Source organism: Hemicordylus capensis, chromosome 1 (genome assembly GCF_027244095.1).
Source record: "Hemicordylus capensis ecotype Gifberg chromosome 1, rHemCap1.1.pri, whole genome shotgun sequence".
Lineage (NCBI taxonomy): Eukaryota > Metazoa > Chordata > Lepidosauria > Squamata > Cordylidae > Hemicordylus > Hemicordylus capensis.
The window spans coordinates 192,183,432-192,201,784 of record NC_069657.1 but is presented as its reverse complement, the minus strand read 5'-3'; the positions used below and the strand labels follow the sequence as shown (position 1 = coordinate 192,201,784).

Sequence of the window (18,353 nt, the reverse complement as noted above, 5' to 3'; positions counted from 1 at the left end):
TTGATGTAACGTAGAAACCTGATTTACTTTGTTGCAAACAAATGGACAATAAATATATATTGTACAATATATAGTAAAAATACAGCATAATACGAGTGCCACTAAGAAAAAAAATAACCTAATTTAAAGACTTATAAATGCTTATTTTGTAATATATATATACATTGCCGAAATAAGCCACAATAAATACATCAAATTACATATCATTCATCATAAATACGGAAAATATAAATACAGAAGAATACAGTTAAAATAAATGATTACAGCATAAGGTCCAGGTTAAGGTTGGTTGAATGGTTTTGTTGTGTTACCCCCTTTTTGGCACCTGTAAGGTTACAACGTATAAAGAAAATGTGTAATACATGGAGGGTGTAATGTTAGTTTGTGTTTAGGTTTTGACTTCTTGCCGTGACCATTGGGGGGTGGGGTGGGGGGTGGAAATCCTTGAGGAACAAAGATCTGCAATGACCTCCAGAATTTGCACCATGTGGCTGATGCACATGACAACCTACTCAGGATTGGGACCCACAGAGGTTGGCACTCACCCACATAGAGCGCAGCAAATGTGGGCAGTTCAGCACTGGCTACACTGTGACATGTGTCTAAATCCTGCCTGTGCCATTGCTGAACAGCCCTGTTCCGCTGCAAAGTCAACTTGCACAAGCACAGTTGCATGACACAATGGCAAGTTGCAATGGAACGGGGCTGGTCTGCAACAGCATGGGTGGGCCATACTCCACCACCCACATTTCACTGCACTGTATGTGGGAAGGTGTTTGCTGAGAGGACACTACCACTCAGCCCGCAGTAAAAAGGCATTTATGGTGGTGGTAGTGTGGTGCTTCTGCCCAGGGGTGTAGCAATAATTGAGCAGATGGATTCAAAGAACTCGGGGGCCCTGCTCTTGAGGGCCCCCAGCACCATCCCTCCCTATTTTCTTCACTATCTCCCTCACTCTGAGGGGCCTCCAGGGAGAGGGGCAAAGATGGGGCCCCTCTCCCCTAGCTATGCCCCTGATGGCTGACCCATTTGCCATGTTCAAAAACCGGCCCCGCAAGACCGTTTAATCATGTGTTAACATCATTTACAATTTAAGAGTGGCTGCAACAATTAGAATCTGCATCTCTGTCTCAAAACATTAGTTTCAAAAAATGCCCTTTCCCAAAGAATAGCATTAGACATACCATTTGACCCATGGCTGAACGTACTATTTACTTCATTGACTGAGAGCATTCTAGATCACAGTTACTAATGCTTCTTAAGTATTTATTTACACCTCAGTTGCAATTGATTTTGTTTTTTAAGAGAGGACAAGTCATACACAGCTGTTTTTTGTTCAAATCAAAGATTTCTTATAGCAAATATGTCTTTATGACAATCTTTGAATGAGTTTTCTTACATAATGTACAGAGTGTGAGTCAGTATAAGCTGTATCATTCTAACAAAGTGCTGTGTTGTCTGTACAAGTTACTAACACCTGTTCACATATGAATGCTTTTGGTTTTGAAAAACTGTTACACCAGCAAAACAGTTCAATCAAAGAGCAGGCTGGTTTCATTACAGAAAGCCTGTGACTCTTGGGGGTGATTTTGTTACTATGTGTGCATTGTTCAATTTCCAATAAAAAGTATGCAATACTATACTGGTTTGTTTATGAACTATATTTCAGATGCATTTCTATAGCAACATCTGCAATTTAGTCCTTTAAATGAAGATTTGCATGTGATTCATGTGATGTACAAATGAGCGAAAATTTTAAATACATGCGTCAATATAGGACTTAGTTTTGAAGAAATTGGCTTACGGTTGCCGAAGAAACCTGGAACCATTGGAGAAAGACCTCTTCTTTGGGGGTGGGGCATTTCCCCCACAATAAATGCATGGTTCAATTTTCACCTCCTAAATTCAATTAACCGACTTGTACTGGAGTCATGGAAGCATGTCCCGATGCTTCATAAGTGAGCAGATCCAACTGGATCCATCCCTATTCCCATGACCCCTCCTTGACTTTCAGTTATGGCTGATGTGTCATCGTACCGTCATGGCTCCTCTGAGCCCAAAAGCTTCTAAGGGGTAGGATTGGCGCCTGCACTGCTCCTGCAAGGCTAACAGGCCATTGTACAGTTCAAGAGTGCAGCGCTGGGGTAAACCTGCAGTGCAAAAGACAACTGGTGCCATAGCACTAGTCCCAGGGGACTAGAGACCCCCGTTGGGCTAGTCCCCTCCCCCCATGGGCATCAGGGAATGCCTTGCCTTGCACTGATGTTGAGTTTATGATGCCTGATCCAAAAAGCCACAGCATAAGCATGTAGGACACATATACCCTGGGGCATATATTCCGAATGCAGAGAGATAAACTTCTTGTCTTCCAAGACAGTGTTGGCATAATTTCTGTTTGTTACCGTAACACTTGGCACCTTGTTTCTCTCTTACTTGGTATCTCTGTCTCTAGTAAATAAGGACATGGATTAACCTGACCTTCATGAGTCATATGATCGGTTTTGATAAGAAAGGTGTTTGCAGTAAGTCTAAACAGAAAGACTTGCCTATGTGTCACAATCTGTATGTGGCAGCTAATTTTAAGGTCTTGCTAGAGCTTGTCTGTCAGTGTTGAACAAGATGGAGTCTGTTTAGTTTGGTGGCAAATGAGTGTTATAATCCACATTACCCTACATCCTCATGTAATGTTTTAAACAAAATCCTATTTTTCTGAGAGAATTAATAGGGAAACAAAATGAAAATAATTCAACAAGACAAAAATGGGTTTCTCAATTGTGTTTAGACATGCTTAGAATACTGGAGTTGTTCCATTGTAGAACCAATGATTTAAAATATTCCCATATGCTTATAGAAGCATTCATGTAATTAATCTGTGGAGTGTGTTGCCACTGGATGTGGTGATGGCCACCAGCTTGGATGGCCTTAAAAAGGGATTAGACAAATTCCAGAAGGATAAGTTTATTAATAGCTACTAGTCATAAGGGCTATATGCTACCTGCAGGTTCAGAAGCAGTATGCCCCTGAATATCATTTGTAGGGGAACAATAGGAGAAGAGGGAACATGCCTTCATCTCCCGTTGGTGGGCTTCCCAGAAACATCTGGTCAGCGACTGTAGAAATCAGGATATTGAACTAGGGGCCTTGGGCCTGATCCAACAAGGCTCTTCTTATGCTTTAGGAGAAATCAAATTATCCATTACAAGGCTAATCTATGCCTGGATCACTTTTATGTTGGACCCCATTTGCCAAAGGACACTATGAGGTCATTCACACAATCAAAAACTGTATTCTACCCGGGTTTGGGAGCCGAAACTTGGGTAGCTTTTCCTCCTACCTTGCTTCCACACAATCACTTCTAGGCAAGTTTTCCTCCTAACTTGCTTCCACACAACCAAAAATTGGGGGCACACACAGCTCCCAAACCCGGATAGAAGACACGTTTTGATTATGTGGATGACCTCTATGTGAGGGAAAATCTGATACAGCTCTGGTTTCTCCTTCTTGTCACATCCATCTGTATAAGGAGCTAGAAGTTGAAGGGCACTTGGTTGGATCCAAGGGTTCTCTTTCATCAATGAAAGGACCTTCTTCCAGATGAAGGATGGTCTTCTTTTGAAGGAACCTTTGGATATAACCCAGATTAGGCTTCTGTAAGCAGAACCTGCCAGGTCAGTGAGTTGATACATTAAGTCAAATTTGTTTTTAAAAGGTATTCTCCCAAATATTATAAAATATGTGCGTGGAAAAACCATTAACTGACACAAGATTAGCAATACGGGGTAATCTCATTCACTTTACTTGCTGACGTCCAATTTGTGTCCATTAAGGAGTTCTCTATTCCTTTCCATTCTCTCCCCTTTTCCACCCAGTCTTCTAGATATAAACACTTCTGACCTGATGTACGGCCTATTGCTTCTATAATGGTTCATGCCAGGGCTATTGTGCCAAGGCAGCCCTGCTGCTGTTTTGAAGCAGTGAATACAAAAGCTGCGTTTCTGGAGGTTGCAAAAATGGGGAAACCTCCAGAAACACAGCTTCTGCAAACACAGCTTCAAAACAGTGTTGGGGCTGCCTTTGAAGTCCGCAGCAGCCCTGGAGTGGACCATTACGGAAAGAGTAGGCTGTACATCATGTCAGTCAATCTGGCTATTTATATCTATGTAAACCACTTTGGGAACTTACCTCCTACATCAACGCACATGATTGTGTTGGCCACACATTCACACCACTTGATGCCAGCAGGGCAGATTCTGCAGTTGCTTTGTCAAAGAAACAGCTGGTGATGTGGGGACTCCCTGCATTAGGTAACCCACACCATCCTTGGGGCAAGCATGTGGATCGGAAAAACAGACATTTCTAGTCCACCAAATCTTTCCTGGAGCAAAATTGCTCCCCATCTCTGATTATTGACAATATGATATGTAGGTTAGGAAAGTGCTCTCTCTTCTTTTCCTTTTGGCCTGTCAATTTTAATGTGCAAAATGATTTCATTTTCTAGTTTGTTTCCAGTGGCAATGCTGTGCTCAGACTTGCTGCCTGGCATCTAAAACAAATGGGTGGGCATCAAGTATCTTAGCAATGGAGACTCAGCAGGATCATCTTCATTATCTGTGCAGCCTAGAGAGCCATCATGAAAATTAAAACAGAATATGCAAAACGTTCACTGCAGTTTGTCATTTAGTCACACCAAGCCTTTTGGCACACTGAAGGAATGCTCAGACAGAAAACTAAAGTCTCACAATGCAGGAAAGACAGCACATAATTAGCTGAACCACAGGAGCCTCATTCACCACAACCTCTCCCATGCATCATGCTATATGTGGCCAAAAGAAGACAGAAACATAAAATCCAAACAAATTCATAGGGCTGTCAAATATGAATTACAAATGGGAAGTAAGCTGGGTGCCTTTCTGATAGCCTAGTGCCTCTGGGCCTTGCTATGAGGCAGATGTTGACCAAGCTGGTGGAATACGCAGGGTGGCAAATTCCTGAACAAAATTGGGTCAGGAAGCTTAAAGCAAACAGAGAGAGACACGAAAGTGTGTGGTGTTCTTTGCACCATAATATAAGCAGGGGGGAAGCTATGCTTCTGGGTAGGTAATTTTGTTAGACACATTGTTTGATCATCAGCTGATGTTCAGGCAGCTGTACTTTGTGACAACAATCCTCACTTTAGTATTCTTGCAGACAGTAGGAACAAACATCTGCAGACATGACAGAAGCAAAGGCTTCACAGTTGATGTGGAAACACGCAGGTTATGCTTCCTCTTTCCCTGCTTCTTGGATAATGAGCAAAAAGCCAAGCATCTCCCATGGATAGAAATGCAAGGGCAATCAATGTGTGACATAACCTGGCAATGTAGAAAGAGGAAGCACGACTCCCTTGTGCTTCCTGTTTCGGAACTTCCATAAGACATGCAAAACCACAATGTCATTGCTGCGATTTAAGTAGCTTCAGTGCTGAAGTCCAGTTGATTTCAACAGGACTAGGAGTTTTGATTTCAACAGGACTAGGAGTTAATGCCTGGTTTATACAGGCATCAACATCACAGGTTCTTTGCCCTTGAGGACCTGGCAGCTGCATATGTGAACTGACTCCATTAAACAGCACTGCATCACAGGAGATACAAAAGTTCAGTCTGCGGTAGCCCATTCAGACATGCAAGTTTAATCACTAGATGCTATAATATCAATGACTCTGGTGTGTGCAAGTGTACCAAACTCTGTTAGATTGTGACATGTATTGGGAACTGAGTTGTAACCCAATTAAAGAAATCTTAGTCCATTGATTATATTAGTCAATTAATCAATTACCTTTACATAAACTTGCATATAAGAAAACCAATGTTGTAAAGAAAACAATATACTTTCTCTTATTTTAGATGCATGTGCACAGCAGGCACCATCTTAAAAGAGGCATCCCTTGTTCCATCATACAGGAAGGGATGCCTCTTCCAAGGTGGTACCTGAAATGTTCAATCTTTAGAAGCACTTGTAATGAAGAAGAAAAATTAAAATCTGCTCCCCAATTAATCACAGGCACCTTTTTAGTCAATCAAAATGTTTTAATTGATTAAATCAGTCAAATAAATGTTGAAGTCCCGACTGAGATACAGTAGTTAGCCACCTGTCAAAATGAGATCTAGAAGTACATAAACGTAGGCTGCAATCCTATGTACACTTATATAGCATTAGGTCCCACTGAAATCAGTGGGACTGACTTTTAAATAAACGTATACAGGGTTGCATTCCATATTGCCTACAAACAGTGGCTGACATGCTAATGAAGCACTTGCATGACAAGCAACATTGCGCTAGTGCAAAAAAAAAGATCACAGAGTTGCACAAAGATCGGGGTGTTGAGGAGTCGCACTCTTGCATAAATAGAGTCTTTAAAACAAATGAGGCATACTACAGGTCACACAACTGTTGTGCAAGCACACTTGCAGTGGCGCAACACTAGTCTGGGACACAATTGCCAGGCTTAGCACAAGTAGCCAGCACAACCGCTTTGCACTAGCACAGCATCCTTGCACTAGTGCACTGTTAGTCAGGAAGTCAGCGGGTTCCATGGCATTTTGAAAATTAATTTGCTTAAATAAAGAAAAATGAGCCTTCATTTAAAACAAATGACACAAATATTGGCCCTGACCCAGAGCCCAGCACAAGTCATTACATCTGACTCATAAGTATCGCATGCAGGAAAGCAACTGGCAGTCGCCCCAGTCAGCATACGGAATGTCCATCCTCATCTGCATGTGAAAGTGGATGGGAAGGTACAGCCACATCCTATGTCAGGAGGCCAATGGCTGCACTGCACAGGTGAGAGGTAATGAAACATAATGGCATTGTACAGCATTTCATTTGCAAAGAAGATGGGCCCCTGCCTCCAAAGTGCATACAAATAATCATAGTCATGGCCATGTGCCTCAGTGGGCCCACTCTCACATCTGCACATGCCAGACCTGTCTTAGATCCTTGCCCTGGTGCTATTCAATGAGGATTGGCACCAGCAGATCAATTGTTCATTGCACACAAAGGCGCAAGCACAATGGCCAGTCAACTTCTAGCTAGCTGTTTAAGAGGATAAAATTCCTCAGTCAAAGAAGTGATATTTTAAATAGTAATGCACCAAGTTTTAAATTATAATTGCCCCTTGAAACAGTGATTTAAAGAATAGATCGTGCACGAGTCCTCTATTAACTTGTACTTTTAAATAAAAGTAGAACTTCCAAAACAACATATTGTATAGATTATGTTACCTGAACATGGTGAAACCCTGAACTCAACTGTTATATGGGAAACCCTGAGGCTGGATATTTGTAGTCTGGGTTACACTATAGGCATGATTCTTGAAATCTCACAAGAAGTCATAAACACATATTTTCTATTTAGATTGACCTAATCTAGAGAGGCTGGGTTTTTTGAACTGATGAGTTCTGATTGGCATACAGAGCTCCCTTGCCTACAAGGATCTCCAGTTTGCTTCAGTGAAGGGAGCAGCTCTGGTTCTGCATTCTTTTGCATACAGAAATCTGCTCTCTCCGACAGAGGAAGCAGAGTAGACCCGTGCACAGGGACTCCATGTACACACAGGTCCGAGGGAGTTGTCAGTCAGACAGACAGTAGTTTTATATCTTTTAAGTCCTTTATGAAAATCATATCCCTGTTGATGGAGTCAACTTCCTTGAACATCTGAATGTTATGGTGGCCAAACACCTTGACTCATCCAGAAGTGAATGGCTAAATGCCCCCTAGATCTCTTTGACTCCCATATGCAGTGCTCTCAGTAGGTAGTGCTTTCTCAACAGACAGAATATTGTTCTCCCCTTAGTAATGATCTGTTTCAAAAAGCTGCAAGGGAACACCTGCATTGTCTCCTTTTGCATGTGGTCTATATATGATATGGTTTATAAAAAAAGAAAGAAAAGAAAATCCCACAATCTGGCAGGTCTCTCAAGACTTTTCATAGCCTCCAGAAGTAGGAAGGTACTGCAAAGAGGCACTAAAGTGCATTAGTAAGCTGTATGTTTGCAGGCAACAAGAGGCTGTGAATGTGAACACTGAGGTTTGAAGACAAGGCACAATCCACCAAATGATAGATGCAACTTAGTCCCACTGAAAGTAATGGAATGAGACTTGTGTCTCAATCAAGTCCTGCTGATGTCAGTGGACCCTTGGACTGGCTTTTATGTTCCCCTGGCAGTGTGGTTGCCACTTCTATGTGGCTGTTTCCCACATCACTCTGGTACGGAATGTGTGGTGGCAATGGAGGTCGCTCATGTGCAGTGTTCCCTCTAAGGCGTGCACAAGTATATGTGCACACAAGTTTTTAAATGTCCGCTCAGTTAATTTTAGATCCCACTCAGGTAGAATCAGACAGGCCCCACTCCGAATGCATGTGTGTGCACACTGCCTTGATACTGCTGCCCGGAACAACGCTCATTCCACACACCAATGAAAAATATTAGAGGGAGCATGTCCATGTGGTCACATTTTGTTTCATTTCTTTACATTATCAGAGTTGCACCGGAAAGCAGTCACCATGGAGGTAACATCTATTCCATCGACAGCCCAATCCAGTTACTCTCCTAACAGCCTGTGCTTGTGAGCAACACTCTCAACCCCTGGGGAGGGTGGTTGATAGGAAGAGGGGCCAGTGGCAGTAGACTCCTGTATGTGGACCAGCATACATGGGGCAGGGTGGGGAAGATGTGAAGGACTATTGAATCATACCCATCATATTTAATATGGTACACTGGCATGGGTAACTCTCAGTTAGAAAGCTGATTGGAAAATGCCATCACTCAAATAAATATAGGATCCCACCCTTAGTTGCAGTGAGGCTTTGCTGGATTGTGCCCAGCTTCCTTTCTTCTCCAGGGACGTTGCGGCCACAATTGTTTAAAAACTAGAGGATTGTCCGACATTTCGCCTTTTCTAAAACACATCCACGTCTAGGAGCACAAACGCAGGAATTGCTGCTGGTGGTGTATTTCCTTCCTTCCTCCCTTTCTAGGGAGCTTCAGCAAGTGCTCTACCCAAATGCCACTGAAATGGATGGAGGATGCTAAGGAGCAGTACTTCCTGGATTGCATTCTAGATGTGTAGGTTACTAATTGGGCACTTCAAACCATGTGTTTTCCATGTCAAGTTTTGATGAAATTTTAAGTGGCTGTGCTGTTCTGCTCAAATGTTCAGCTCAAATGAACACGCTGTTCATTTTTATCAAGACATGAGTACTAAGCTACAATAAATAAAATATACAGTACAGAACAATTCAATCTTTTTGTACAGTAATCACATCTACATTTAAAAAGTCACCATCTTCTTCAAATATCTGTGAAAAGTTAGTACTCTACATGAAGATTCTAAAGTCTTATTTTCACTGTCTTGCACAGGCCCCACAACAGAATGAGAAGCTTGGAATCAGACAGACCTGCTTCGCATTATTTGACGGGTAGACGGCTATTTTTTAGGGTGTTGTGTTTTTTTTAAATCTCGGCATTTTCTATCAAAAGACCACTTGATTTCCCCCCTTTAAATTTTGCTTTTTACATGAACTGTTCTTTTGTGCAATGGCTACAGCCAGGATAGTTTGAAAATAAAAAAGAATCAAACCATTAACCACAGTCTGTCTCCTTACTCCATTGCTGGGGGGGGAAAATAACCATTCAAGGGAATCCAATTAAAATAGAGTGCATTTAAATAAAGGGACTCAGTCCTATAATAACTTAAACAGGTACCGTTTCCATCACAGGTGACTTAATACACTCTTCATGCAGTCTGCTCTTTTCTGAAAGGCCGAGGGAATTCTCAGCAGGGTGCTCTGGGAGGTGAGCGCTACCGTTCAAAGAGGAAACGAATCCCTCTTGAGAAGGACTTTTCAAGTAGGAGGGAAAGTCCACTTGGGAGTGTCTTGGCCTATGCTCAGCATATAAACTACTACATGCAACTGTGCTGTTGCTTTCTGAGGAGGAGCAGCAAACTATGACAGAGGGGTTTGAAGATGGGTAAAGTGAGCTGCCATAACTTTCCTCTGATTGCCGCGCATAGTCAACAAACTGTTCTGAAGCTGGATTATAAGGCACCAGAGAAAGATTACCATTCTTAACAGTGTCCCTTTCAGAGTAAGTCTCACGAATCGGGTTAGGGGCGCCAGGGCCATGGTTCTCTATTTGGTAATAAAGCGCTGAAGAGTTGGTGTAATAGGAGGAGGCCTTTGAGTGGTTTTCATGCATGGCAGTGCTGTCAGAATAGCAAAGGACAGAAGGAAGCGATTGGACCATGTCAGCATGAGCACCCAATCCTTCCACAAACTCATCAGCTTTTTCTTCTTCGTCATCCTCCTCCTCATCCTCCTCTTCTTCCTCCTCATCTTCATCTGTTTCACTGGGTGCTAAACTCTGTGTGCTGGAATCTGTAACTCCACTACAAAAACTACTTGCATCTTCCTCCTCTTCCTCTTCTTCTTCCTCCTCCCCTGGGCAGTCCAAGTCATCAGCTGACTGCAAGTGCATCACGGTAGCCCGAGGTTCGGCTTCGATCTCAAAGTTGTCTGGAACTGAATACTCTAGGGGGTGGGGAGTGGGGCCCATTGAACTACTGTGAGCGCTTATCTCACCATGGCAACCATTCAGCACAGGGACTTGCTGCTCTCTGCTTTTCTCCAATTCAAGCTTCATTATAGTGTGCAAAAAGTGAGTCCGAACACGGATGGGGTTAAATTCAATTCTACCTGCCGTATTGCTACACCCTTCTTTAGTGCAACCACATGGGAAAGACATACGATCCACCTTTAGAAAAGAGACAATGGATTAACTGCTTGCCAGAGGCAGGAAAAACAACTGAACTGCAGAACCTTGTGGACCAAGAATCCTACAGAGGAACAAGGTGCTTCATCTGGGAAAAGAAGGGTCAATACAACCCTTGGCCAAAATAAATCCAGAACAGAGAAAGCAATTTGAAATAAATAAACAATCAGTGACTGACATACTGCACAATAGTATGCTCCATGAACACAAGTTGCATAAATTCAAAATGTAAATACATTCAAAATTTGCATAAATGATGTTACGTGAGAGCACACTCACTGGAAATAATGGGCTTACTTTCCTGTAATGTTATTGGTGAAAATGCTGATTTGCACAACTTGCATGCATGCAGTGTTACTAGGCTGATGTCCCACTGCACAGTATGTCAGTCAGTAGCTGATTTTGTGGTGAGCCATGGTTAAACCACCAAGAGTGGGCTACAAGATCACAAATCCCCCTCGGCTATTCTTTGCTTTGTTACTGCTTTGGATGGTGAGCTACCTGGGGTTGCCTTGGGCAGAAAAGGAAAGACACAAATATTTTAAAATAAATACAAGATAAAATCCCATTCCCCTCCCCTGGGCCTAATTGCTTTTAGCTGCTCCATCAGCACTGCTGTTAATCACAGTTAGGGCTAGCCAAGGTTCCCCCTAACCTGAGAGAAGGTCTTCTTGGTTATGGAACTCACTACTGAGGGAGGCCCACCCCTCTCAGTATTAAGAGTATTGAGAGTCCCCTCTCTATTAAGGCCAAACCCCACGTGACATGAAAGGCATACTTTAGATACAAGCTTGTGACCAGGAGAGCTTCTTCCAAGTATGGCTTGCTTCGCTCTCCTGATCCAGCAAGCCATTTGTGGCAGGCTCCAGCATCCCTCCTCTAGGCTTGGTTTTGCAGGGAAGGCTGTATTTAGCACAGAAGCAGAGTCAAATGCTGAGAGTCCACCCCACAACTGGCTGCTTTGCCAAGTCCTTTTCTTGACCCACTGCTCCCTTCACATCCCTCCCTTCTTTCCCTGCAACACCTAGCCCAGCAACCCAGCTAAGGTTGCTTAGCAACATAGGAACCTAGGAAGCTGCCATATACTGAGTCAGACCATTGGTCCATCTAGCTCAGTATTGTCTTCACAGACTGGCAGCGGCTTCTCCAAGGTTGCAGGAAGGAATCTCTCTCAGCCCTATCTTGGAGAAGCCAAGGAGGGAACATGAAACCTTCTGCTCTTCCCCTGAGGGGAATATCTTCCAGTGCTTACACTTCTAATCTACCTTTTATATGCAACCAGGGAGGACCCTGCTTAGCTAAGGGGACAAGTCATGCTTGCTACCACAAGACTAGCTTTCCAGTCCCATTGCCTCTCCAGTCTCATTCCAGTCCCATGGCCTACCTTCTCCCAAAGGAGGCCTTCTGAAGAGTGCCCCCAACCAGCCCTGAAGCACCTCAGAAACATTCTTCTGCAGGTGCTGCCGGTGGGGGGGAGGGGAGTGGAAATAGGCGAGGAGGGGAGGGAATGAGAAACAAGGGCCTTCTCTTAATGAGGAAGCGAGGAGAAGGTGGAGGATTATGTGTACAAAGTAGGGGCAACACAATCCACACACTTAAAAAAAGAGTCAGTGAGCTCTCTGGTTTCTTGCTCCTTCCCTGCCCCACAAGCCCAACTCCTAGCAGTACCTTAGACTTAGTGGGAGGAATTTACCCCAAAACGTAGGGTCATGTGATTCTACAGCCCACTTCTAATTGCTTAACCACTGGCCGCATCAGATCTGTACCAACCACATGGAGATGTGAATTTGCAGTGCAGTGCAACATCATAAGGAAGGAAACAAGAGCAATTCTGGATCCCTTAAGTAGGGAGAATTCTCTATAACTAAGGGACACCAATTGCTGAATTGCAAAACTGACTTCTGGGCTTTCCATTACCAGATAAAATTCATCAGAACTCGACATAAATGCAACAAATGAAACCGGGCCGGGGGGGGGCCTGACTTGAAGGCACAGAGTAAAAGGAAAGTTAAGTTGTTGCTCTGCCTGAGTGCAGATTAAAGACCAACTCTAATTTGTCAGATAGATTTATATGCTGCCTTTCATTTTATATAAAAATTCTCAGGTGTATGTATAGCTATACAATATGCCTGTGCATTGTCTTTCCCCCTGTTTAAATGGGGCTGATTCTATCCCAGTTGCCATTTCTGTATCTTTAAAGCAAAAGCAGCAAGTATGTGGTACTTTGGTATATGTTCTCCATTACAAAATGTAGCAAGAGCTAAACAAAAAGGTCACAATTCTTCCTATGTTGTGACTTGTGGGGTTTCTAAAACGTCAAGAATGCTGCACTTCAACTGCACTTAACTAAAACTGGAATATACCTTGGAAAGGAGGAGGTGCTACAAGAATTGTTCCTTGATGCAGGAAGAGCAGTTGTGCTGCCTTCTTCTAATGTACTCTGCCTTAATAGAGCCAGCGTGGTGTAGTGGTTAGAGTGCTGGACTAGGACCGGGGAGACCCGAGTTCAAATCCCCGTTCAGCCATGATGCTTGCTGGGTGACTCTGGGCCAGTCACTTCTCTCTCAGCCTAACCTAATTCACAGGGTTGTTGTGAAAGAGAAACTCAAGTATGTAGTACACCGCTCTGGGCTCCTTGGAGGAAGAGCGGGATATAAATGTAATAATAATAATAATAATAATAATATGTATAAATAAGTTGATATAATCACAAAGGCACCATAGGTCTCCAAAATTCTCTCAGAAGGACACAAATCCTCACTAAAGGGGTCATCCCTGGAACTTTCCACCATGATGAAGTGAAATGAGCAACCCATGTTCATCTAAGACTTGGATAAATGTGCGTGAGTGTGTGCGTGAGTGTTTTCGTGACATTTTAATGCAAAGAACTGGAATTAAATGTTGGCTCCCCCTCTGCCTTCCCTCACCCTTAATATAAAACCATAGTAAAGCTCTCACCTGGCATTTGATGCCTGCAAGGCTGCAAGTACATGTTTCCGGGTCACAGAAGACTCGACAGTCACAGCCACAGTCCTCCCGCGAAAGGCGGATGGCTCGCAGCTCATGTTTTTCTTCCACATCAATTTTCTTGACTCCTGAAGCTCGCAGGAGGGCCCTTCGCTTTTTGGTGGGCAGAGGTTGGAGGAAGAAGTACTCATCAACTTCTGTGTTGTCTAGATCTATGTCATCGTCAGAAATGTCATCTAGCGTCAAAGTGTTTGCTTCCTCGGATTCCACTGTGCCGTTTTTAGTCATCTGAGATATACAGCCATTAAAAGAGGTGTCAGAGCTTTTCTGAGAAGCAGAGGTGTTTTGTTTACTTCTCTGCTCAAATGCAGCTAAGAGAAACAACAAAACCACATAATAAACCCCAAATAAAAAAGCACTATGTGAGGTTCAGTGGAAGTAGCTTCCCACTAACCAAGAATTATAAGCAGACACTTGAAAGGGCTGACATCGGCTCCTATTGGCTAACATCCTAATGCAGTATTTGTGTAATGAACATAATTCCACTAGTTCAAGAAGGTGTTCTAGTAGACAAATGCATGGAGGACAGGGCTATCAATGGCCTATGGAGAGGTCCAGTTACGGTTTTGTCTCGTCTGGTGGTGACTCAGGACTGGGCTTTCTCTGTGGCTGCTCCAGGGCTTTGGAATATGCTCCCTGCTGAAATAAGAGCATCTCCTTCTCCGTTTGTTTTCAGGAAGACCCTCAAGACTCTCCTCACAAGCTTTTAATTAGAATTTTAATAATTTGTTTTATATTGTTTTTATTGTGTTTTAACCAGTGGTTTTTAATGTTGGGATTTGTACACCGCCTAGAGATTTACATATCAGGCGGTCTAAAAATATGATTGACAGACAGACAGACAAACAGATAAATATTAGTCTTGACGGCTATAGACTACATCCAGGCTCAGAGGCAGGATGCCTCTGAATACCAGTGGCAGGGGAGCAACAGCAGGAGAGGTGGCATGCCCTCACTTCTTGCCTGTGGGCTTTCCAGAGGCATCTGGAGGGCCACTGTGGGAAACAGGATGCTGGACTAGATAGGCCTCAGGCCTGATCCAGCAGGGCTTTTCCTGTGTTCTTAAGATCACCTCACTGAACTAAATATTCTTAAGAGCACGTTGCTGTACAAGGATATTTGAAATTGTACTCTTGTGTACAAGTTCCTTGAAAAATATACGAGGCATGCCACAGGTTATGCATCTTGTTGCACTAGTGCAGGCCTGTTCAACTTAGGCCCCCCAGCTGTTTTTGGACTACAACTCCTACAATGCCCAGCCACAGTGGCCAATAGCAAGGGATTATGGGAGTTGTAGGCCAACATCTGCCAAAGGGCCAAAGTTGAGCAGCCCTGCACTAGTGCAACACTAGCCTGGAATCCAGACTCAGCACAATTAGGCAGCACAACAATCTTGTGCAAGTGCAACATTCCTTTGGGATGTTGGTCACTGTTTCTGAACGTTAGAACATATATGAATATGTTTTGCTGCTTTATACTGAGTCCAACCATTGGACCATCTAGCCCAGTACTGTCTACTCTGACTGGCAGAAGCTCTCCAACATCTCAGACAGAAGGAGATCCTTTCCATCACCTGTTCTGTCCCTGAGCTAGTAAGCCATAAAGAATTATATGTTTCAGTTACAGTTACACAGAAAATTCAAACGTGAATATTTAAACCTCCTTCCTGCCGCTGCTTCTATTCCAGGCGGGTGCTGCTAAATCTGCCACTTTTAATGGGCAATGTTGATGCTAGGATCAATACGTCCTTGTGTGAAGGTAGCTACAGTTATAGCTGAAGCCATGTCACCTCCTCACTACCCTGTCTTTTGAGCAATACTAATGATGTGTCTGAGGGTACTAGTAAGTCAGTGACACACTGGAGAAAAATATTACCTGTACTGCAACAAAGGTAAGAAAGGACACAATAAGTTGGTGCCTGGATGTGACATGCCTGGAATAAAACTGAACGTTGAAGTAACTGCGGTTGTTACTTCCTGTCTCAACGTGGCCCTGCTTACAGTAAAAGGGTGGTGTGTTTTTTGTAATTTATTAGTAATGCTTACTTTAATACGGAGCACCATTTGGACTCTTAATGTATGGGTGATGGGAGGAAAGTGGAAAGCTTGCATGATTTTCACTTCATGTATCATTGCCTCGCTGGATCAGAACATCCATTTAGACCAGCATTTTGTTTCAAACTGTGGCCAGACACATATACCCACTGGAAGCTCGAAGGAGTATGTGAACAAGGTGGTCAACTCCTCTTGCTGAGAGCCCGGTGGTTCAATGACAGCTAGCCCGCTTAAGAACCCCTCCCCTAAAATGAGATTAGCAGAGCACTCGCTCTGCCAACTCCGTTTTCCTGATCGTGTGCCACCGCAGCGCAGCTCTGTGCTGCGGTGACACACGAGTAGACCCCTGACCAGGAAGCTACAACAAGCCTCCCAGTTTTGGGGGTCCCTCAAGAATGCCCCACGTACTCGCTCGGGGCATCCTGGGACTTCTGGGGACCAGGAGGCCCCCAATCCCCACTGCCCCTACTGGCTCCGTGATGGAGATGGTATTTATTTATTTATTTATTTATTTATTTCATTTCATTTATAACTTTGACGCCCTGTAGTCAAAGGCTCTGTAGTGATGTGAGTGGCCCTCCCCGCAGAGCCCAGTAAGGCTCTACACACCAATCGTGTGTAGAGCCTTATTGATTGAGAACATGTCTATTCTGTGGCCCCTCTGGTGTTGAGGTGCTCTTCAAGGTCTCTTGGAATTGCACCCAGGGCGCCAATTACTACTGGGATTATTCTGGTCTTTTTCTGCCACAGCCTTTCAATTTCAATTTGTAGATCTTTGTATTTTGTTATTCTTTCTATTTCTTTTTCTTCTATTCTGCTATCCCCTGGTATTGCTATGTCGACTATTTTAACTTGTTTTTCTTTCTTCTCAACTACAGTTCTATCTGGTGTATTGTGTGGCAGATGTTTTGTCTGTTTGTAGTCAGAAATCCTATAATATTTTTGCATCTTCATTTTCCACAACTTTTTCAATTTTATGGTCCCACCAATTTTTGGCTACAGGTATTAGCCAAATTATTGTTGTTGTTTACACAGTCAGACAGGTGTTATTGACTGGTTTGTTTTATCCAGATATCGAGTCCTTCCCAAGGACCTGGGATGGCTGAATTTTATTATTAATATTGTTGCTGTTATTATTATAGATATTGTCGCAGAATATAGGCTGTTCCCAGTAAAGTTGCTTTTTGTAATTGGCTGATGGTGATTTCTGTGGCCCCTATGGGCATCATCATCATCATCATCATTATTAAATTATATTTATATACTGATTTCCCCACAAAACATAGTCAAATATACATGTCCAGGTGCTACGCACAGTTTTTCAGGTTTATGCAACCCAAGGCCTCAGTACTAGGCCTATGGTAATCTAATGGCACACTCTGGCATAGCCATTTGCTTTTTGGTTCTAAAGAGCCCCACAGATTCACCCAAATAGCTTGGGTGTGCAACCAAGCATAATTTTATGTTATGTTTTGCTCTGAGCACCATGTCTGGCAAATAGCATGTAGTTTAGAATGTGCATTATTTTTGACGGATAGATGGATGATCCAATAGGTGCTCTTTGTGCCACACAACATACACTAGGGGGAGCTCCTGAATAGCTTGCAGCAGGGACAGCACTGCATCAAACTCAGAGTCGCTTCATCAGTTCTGCTCCTACAGCTGCCAAGAAACTTTGCTGGTTATTTGTCAGTTTGTTTATTCAATTCATATCCCAATCTCCCACCAAGGAGCTCAAAATGATCCAAAGAGATGTGGAGTACGGTCCACTTTGCTCCCTCTTTGCAGTGACAGGGCTGATTCTACTCCTTTCATGGGAACATTCTGGGTGGGGTAATGCTGCAATCAGTTTCGATTGTTCTCGGGATGACGCCCATTTCAAAGCAGCCTCTGAAAATAGTATTTTAAAAACTGCCACTTTTGTCTGGTCAAATACTGCAGTTGCCTCTGTGGACGTTAAGCAGATGACAGGCACAAGACACATGGCCTCTCCCTTGGATTGCCCTTTTCAGCACTTTCCATTTGCCACGTGGCTTCTGCCCACGTGTGAGAAATTTAAGAGCATAAAAACAAGAGCCAGACTGCAAACATCCCTGTGAATGGGATTTGCTTTACCTAGCCCACTTTTGTCCGCAATGATGGGCACCAGTGTCTCGGGCAGTGATTCTTTACCATCACACCCTACCTGGAAACTGAAACTGGGGACTGCAGTGGGGGCTGCACCATTTTTAATCCCATTGAGTGCTCAGGGTTGATTTTACCTGTTCTCCTATTAATTTCTCTCCAGCTTCCTCTCCCACAAAGCAACCCCACCTGTTCCCCTCCTGACCTGCAGCAAAGTTCTCCTGGGACTCAAGGGTTCCCTTATTTTGTCAATGTAAATTTTCTTACACATTGTCCTTTTGTGATTGCCTTTTTGCGGCCCTTTCCCAAGCCACTATTTTGTGCTGATAACTCT

At 43.4% G+C, this 18,353-nt stretch overlaps 1 protein-coding gene across 10 annotated transcripts in view; it reads right to left on the bottom strand.

Moving 5' to 3' along the window:
* Nucleotides 1-6: 6 nt before the first annotated feature.
* The window catches only part of CSRNP3 (cysteine and serine rich nuclear protein 3), a 134,869-nt gene continuing 116,522 nt past the window's right edge, over nt 7-18,353 (bottom strand). For all 10 annotated transcript variants that reach the window (XM_053264254.1, XM_053264246.1, XM_053264268.1 and 7 more), the window contains 2 exons: nt 13,773-14,069; nt 7-10,796 (listed from right to left, as the gene is read on the bottom strand). In XM_053264254.1, the coding sequence (XP_053120229.1) occupies nt 9,735-10,796; nt 13,773-14,069 (1,359 nt within the window). In that variant the 3' untranslated portion in view covers nt 7-9,734. The remainder of the gene's footprint in view (nt 10,797-13,772; nt 14,070-18,353) is intronic.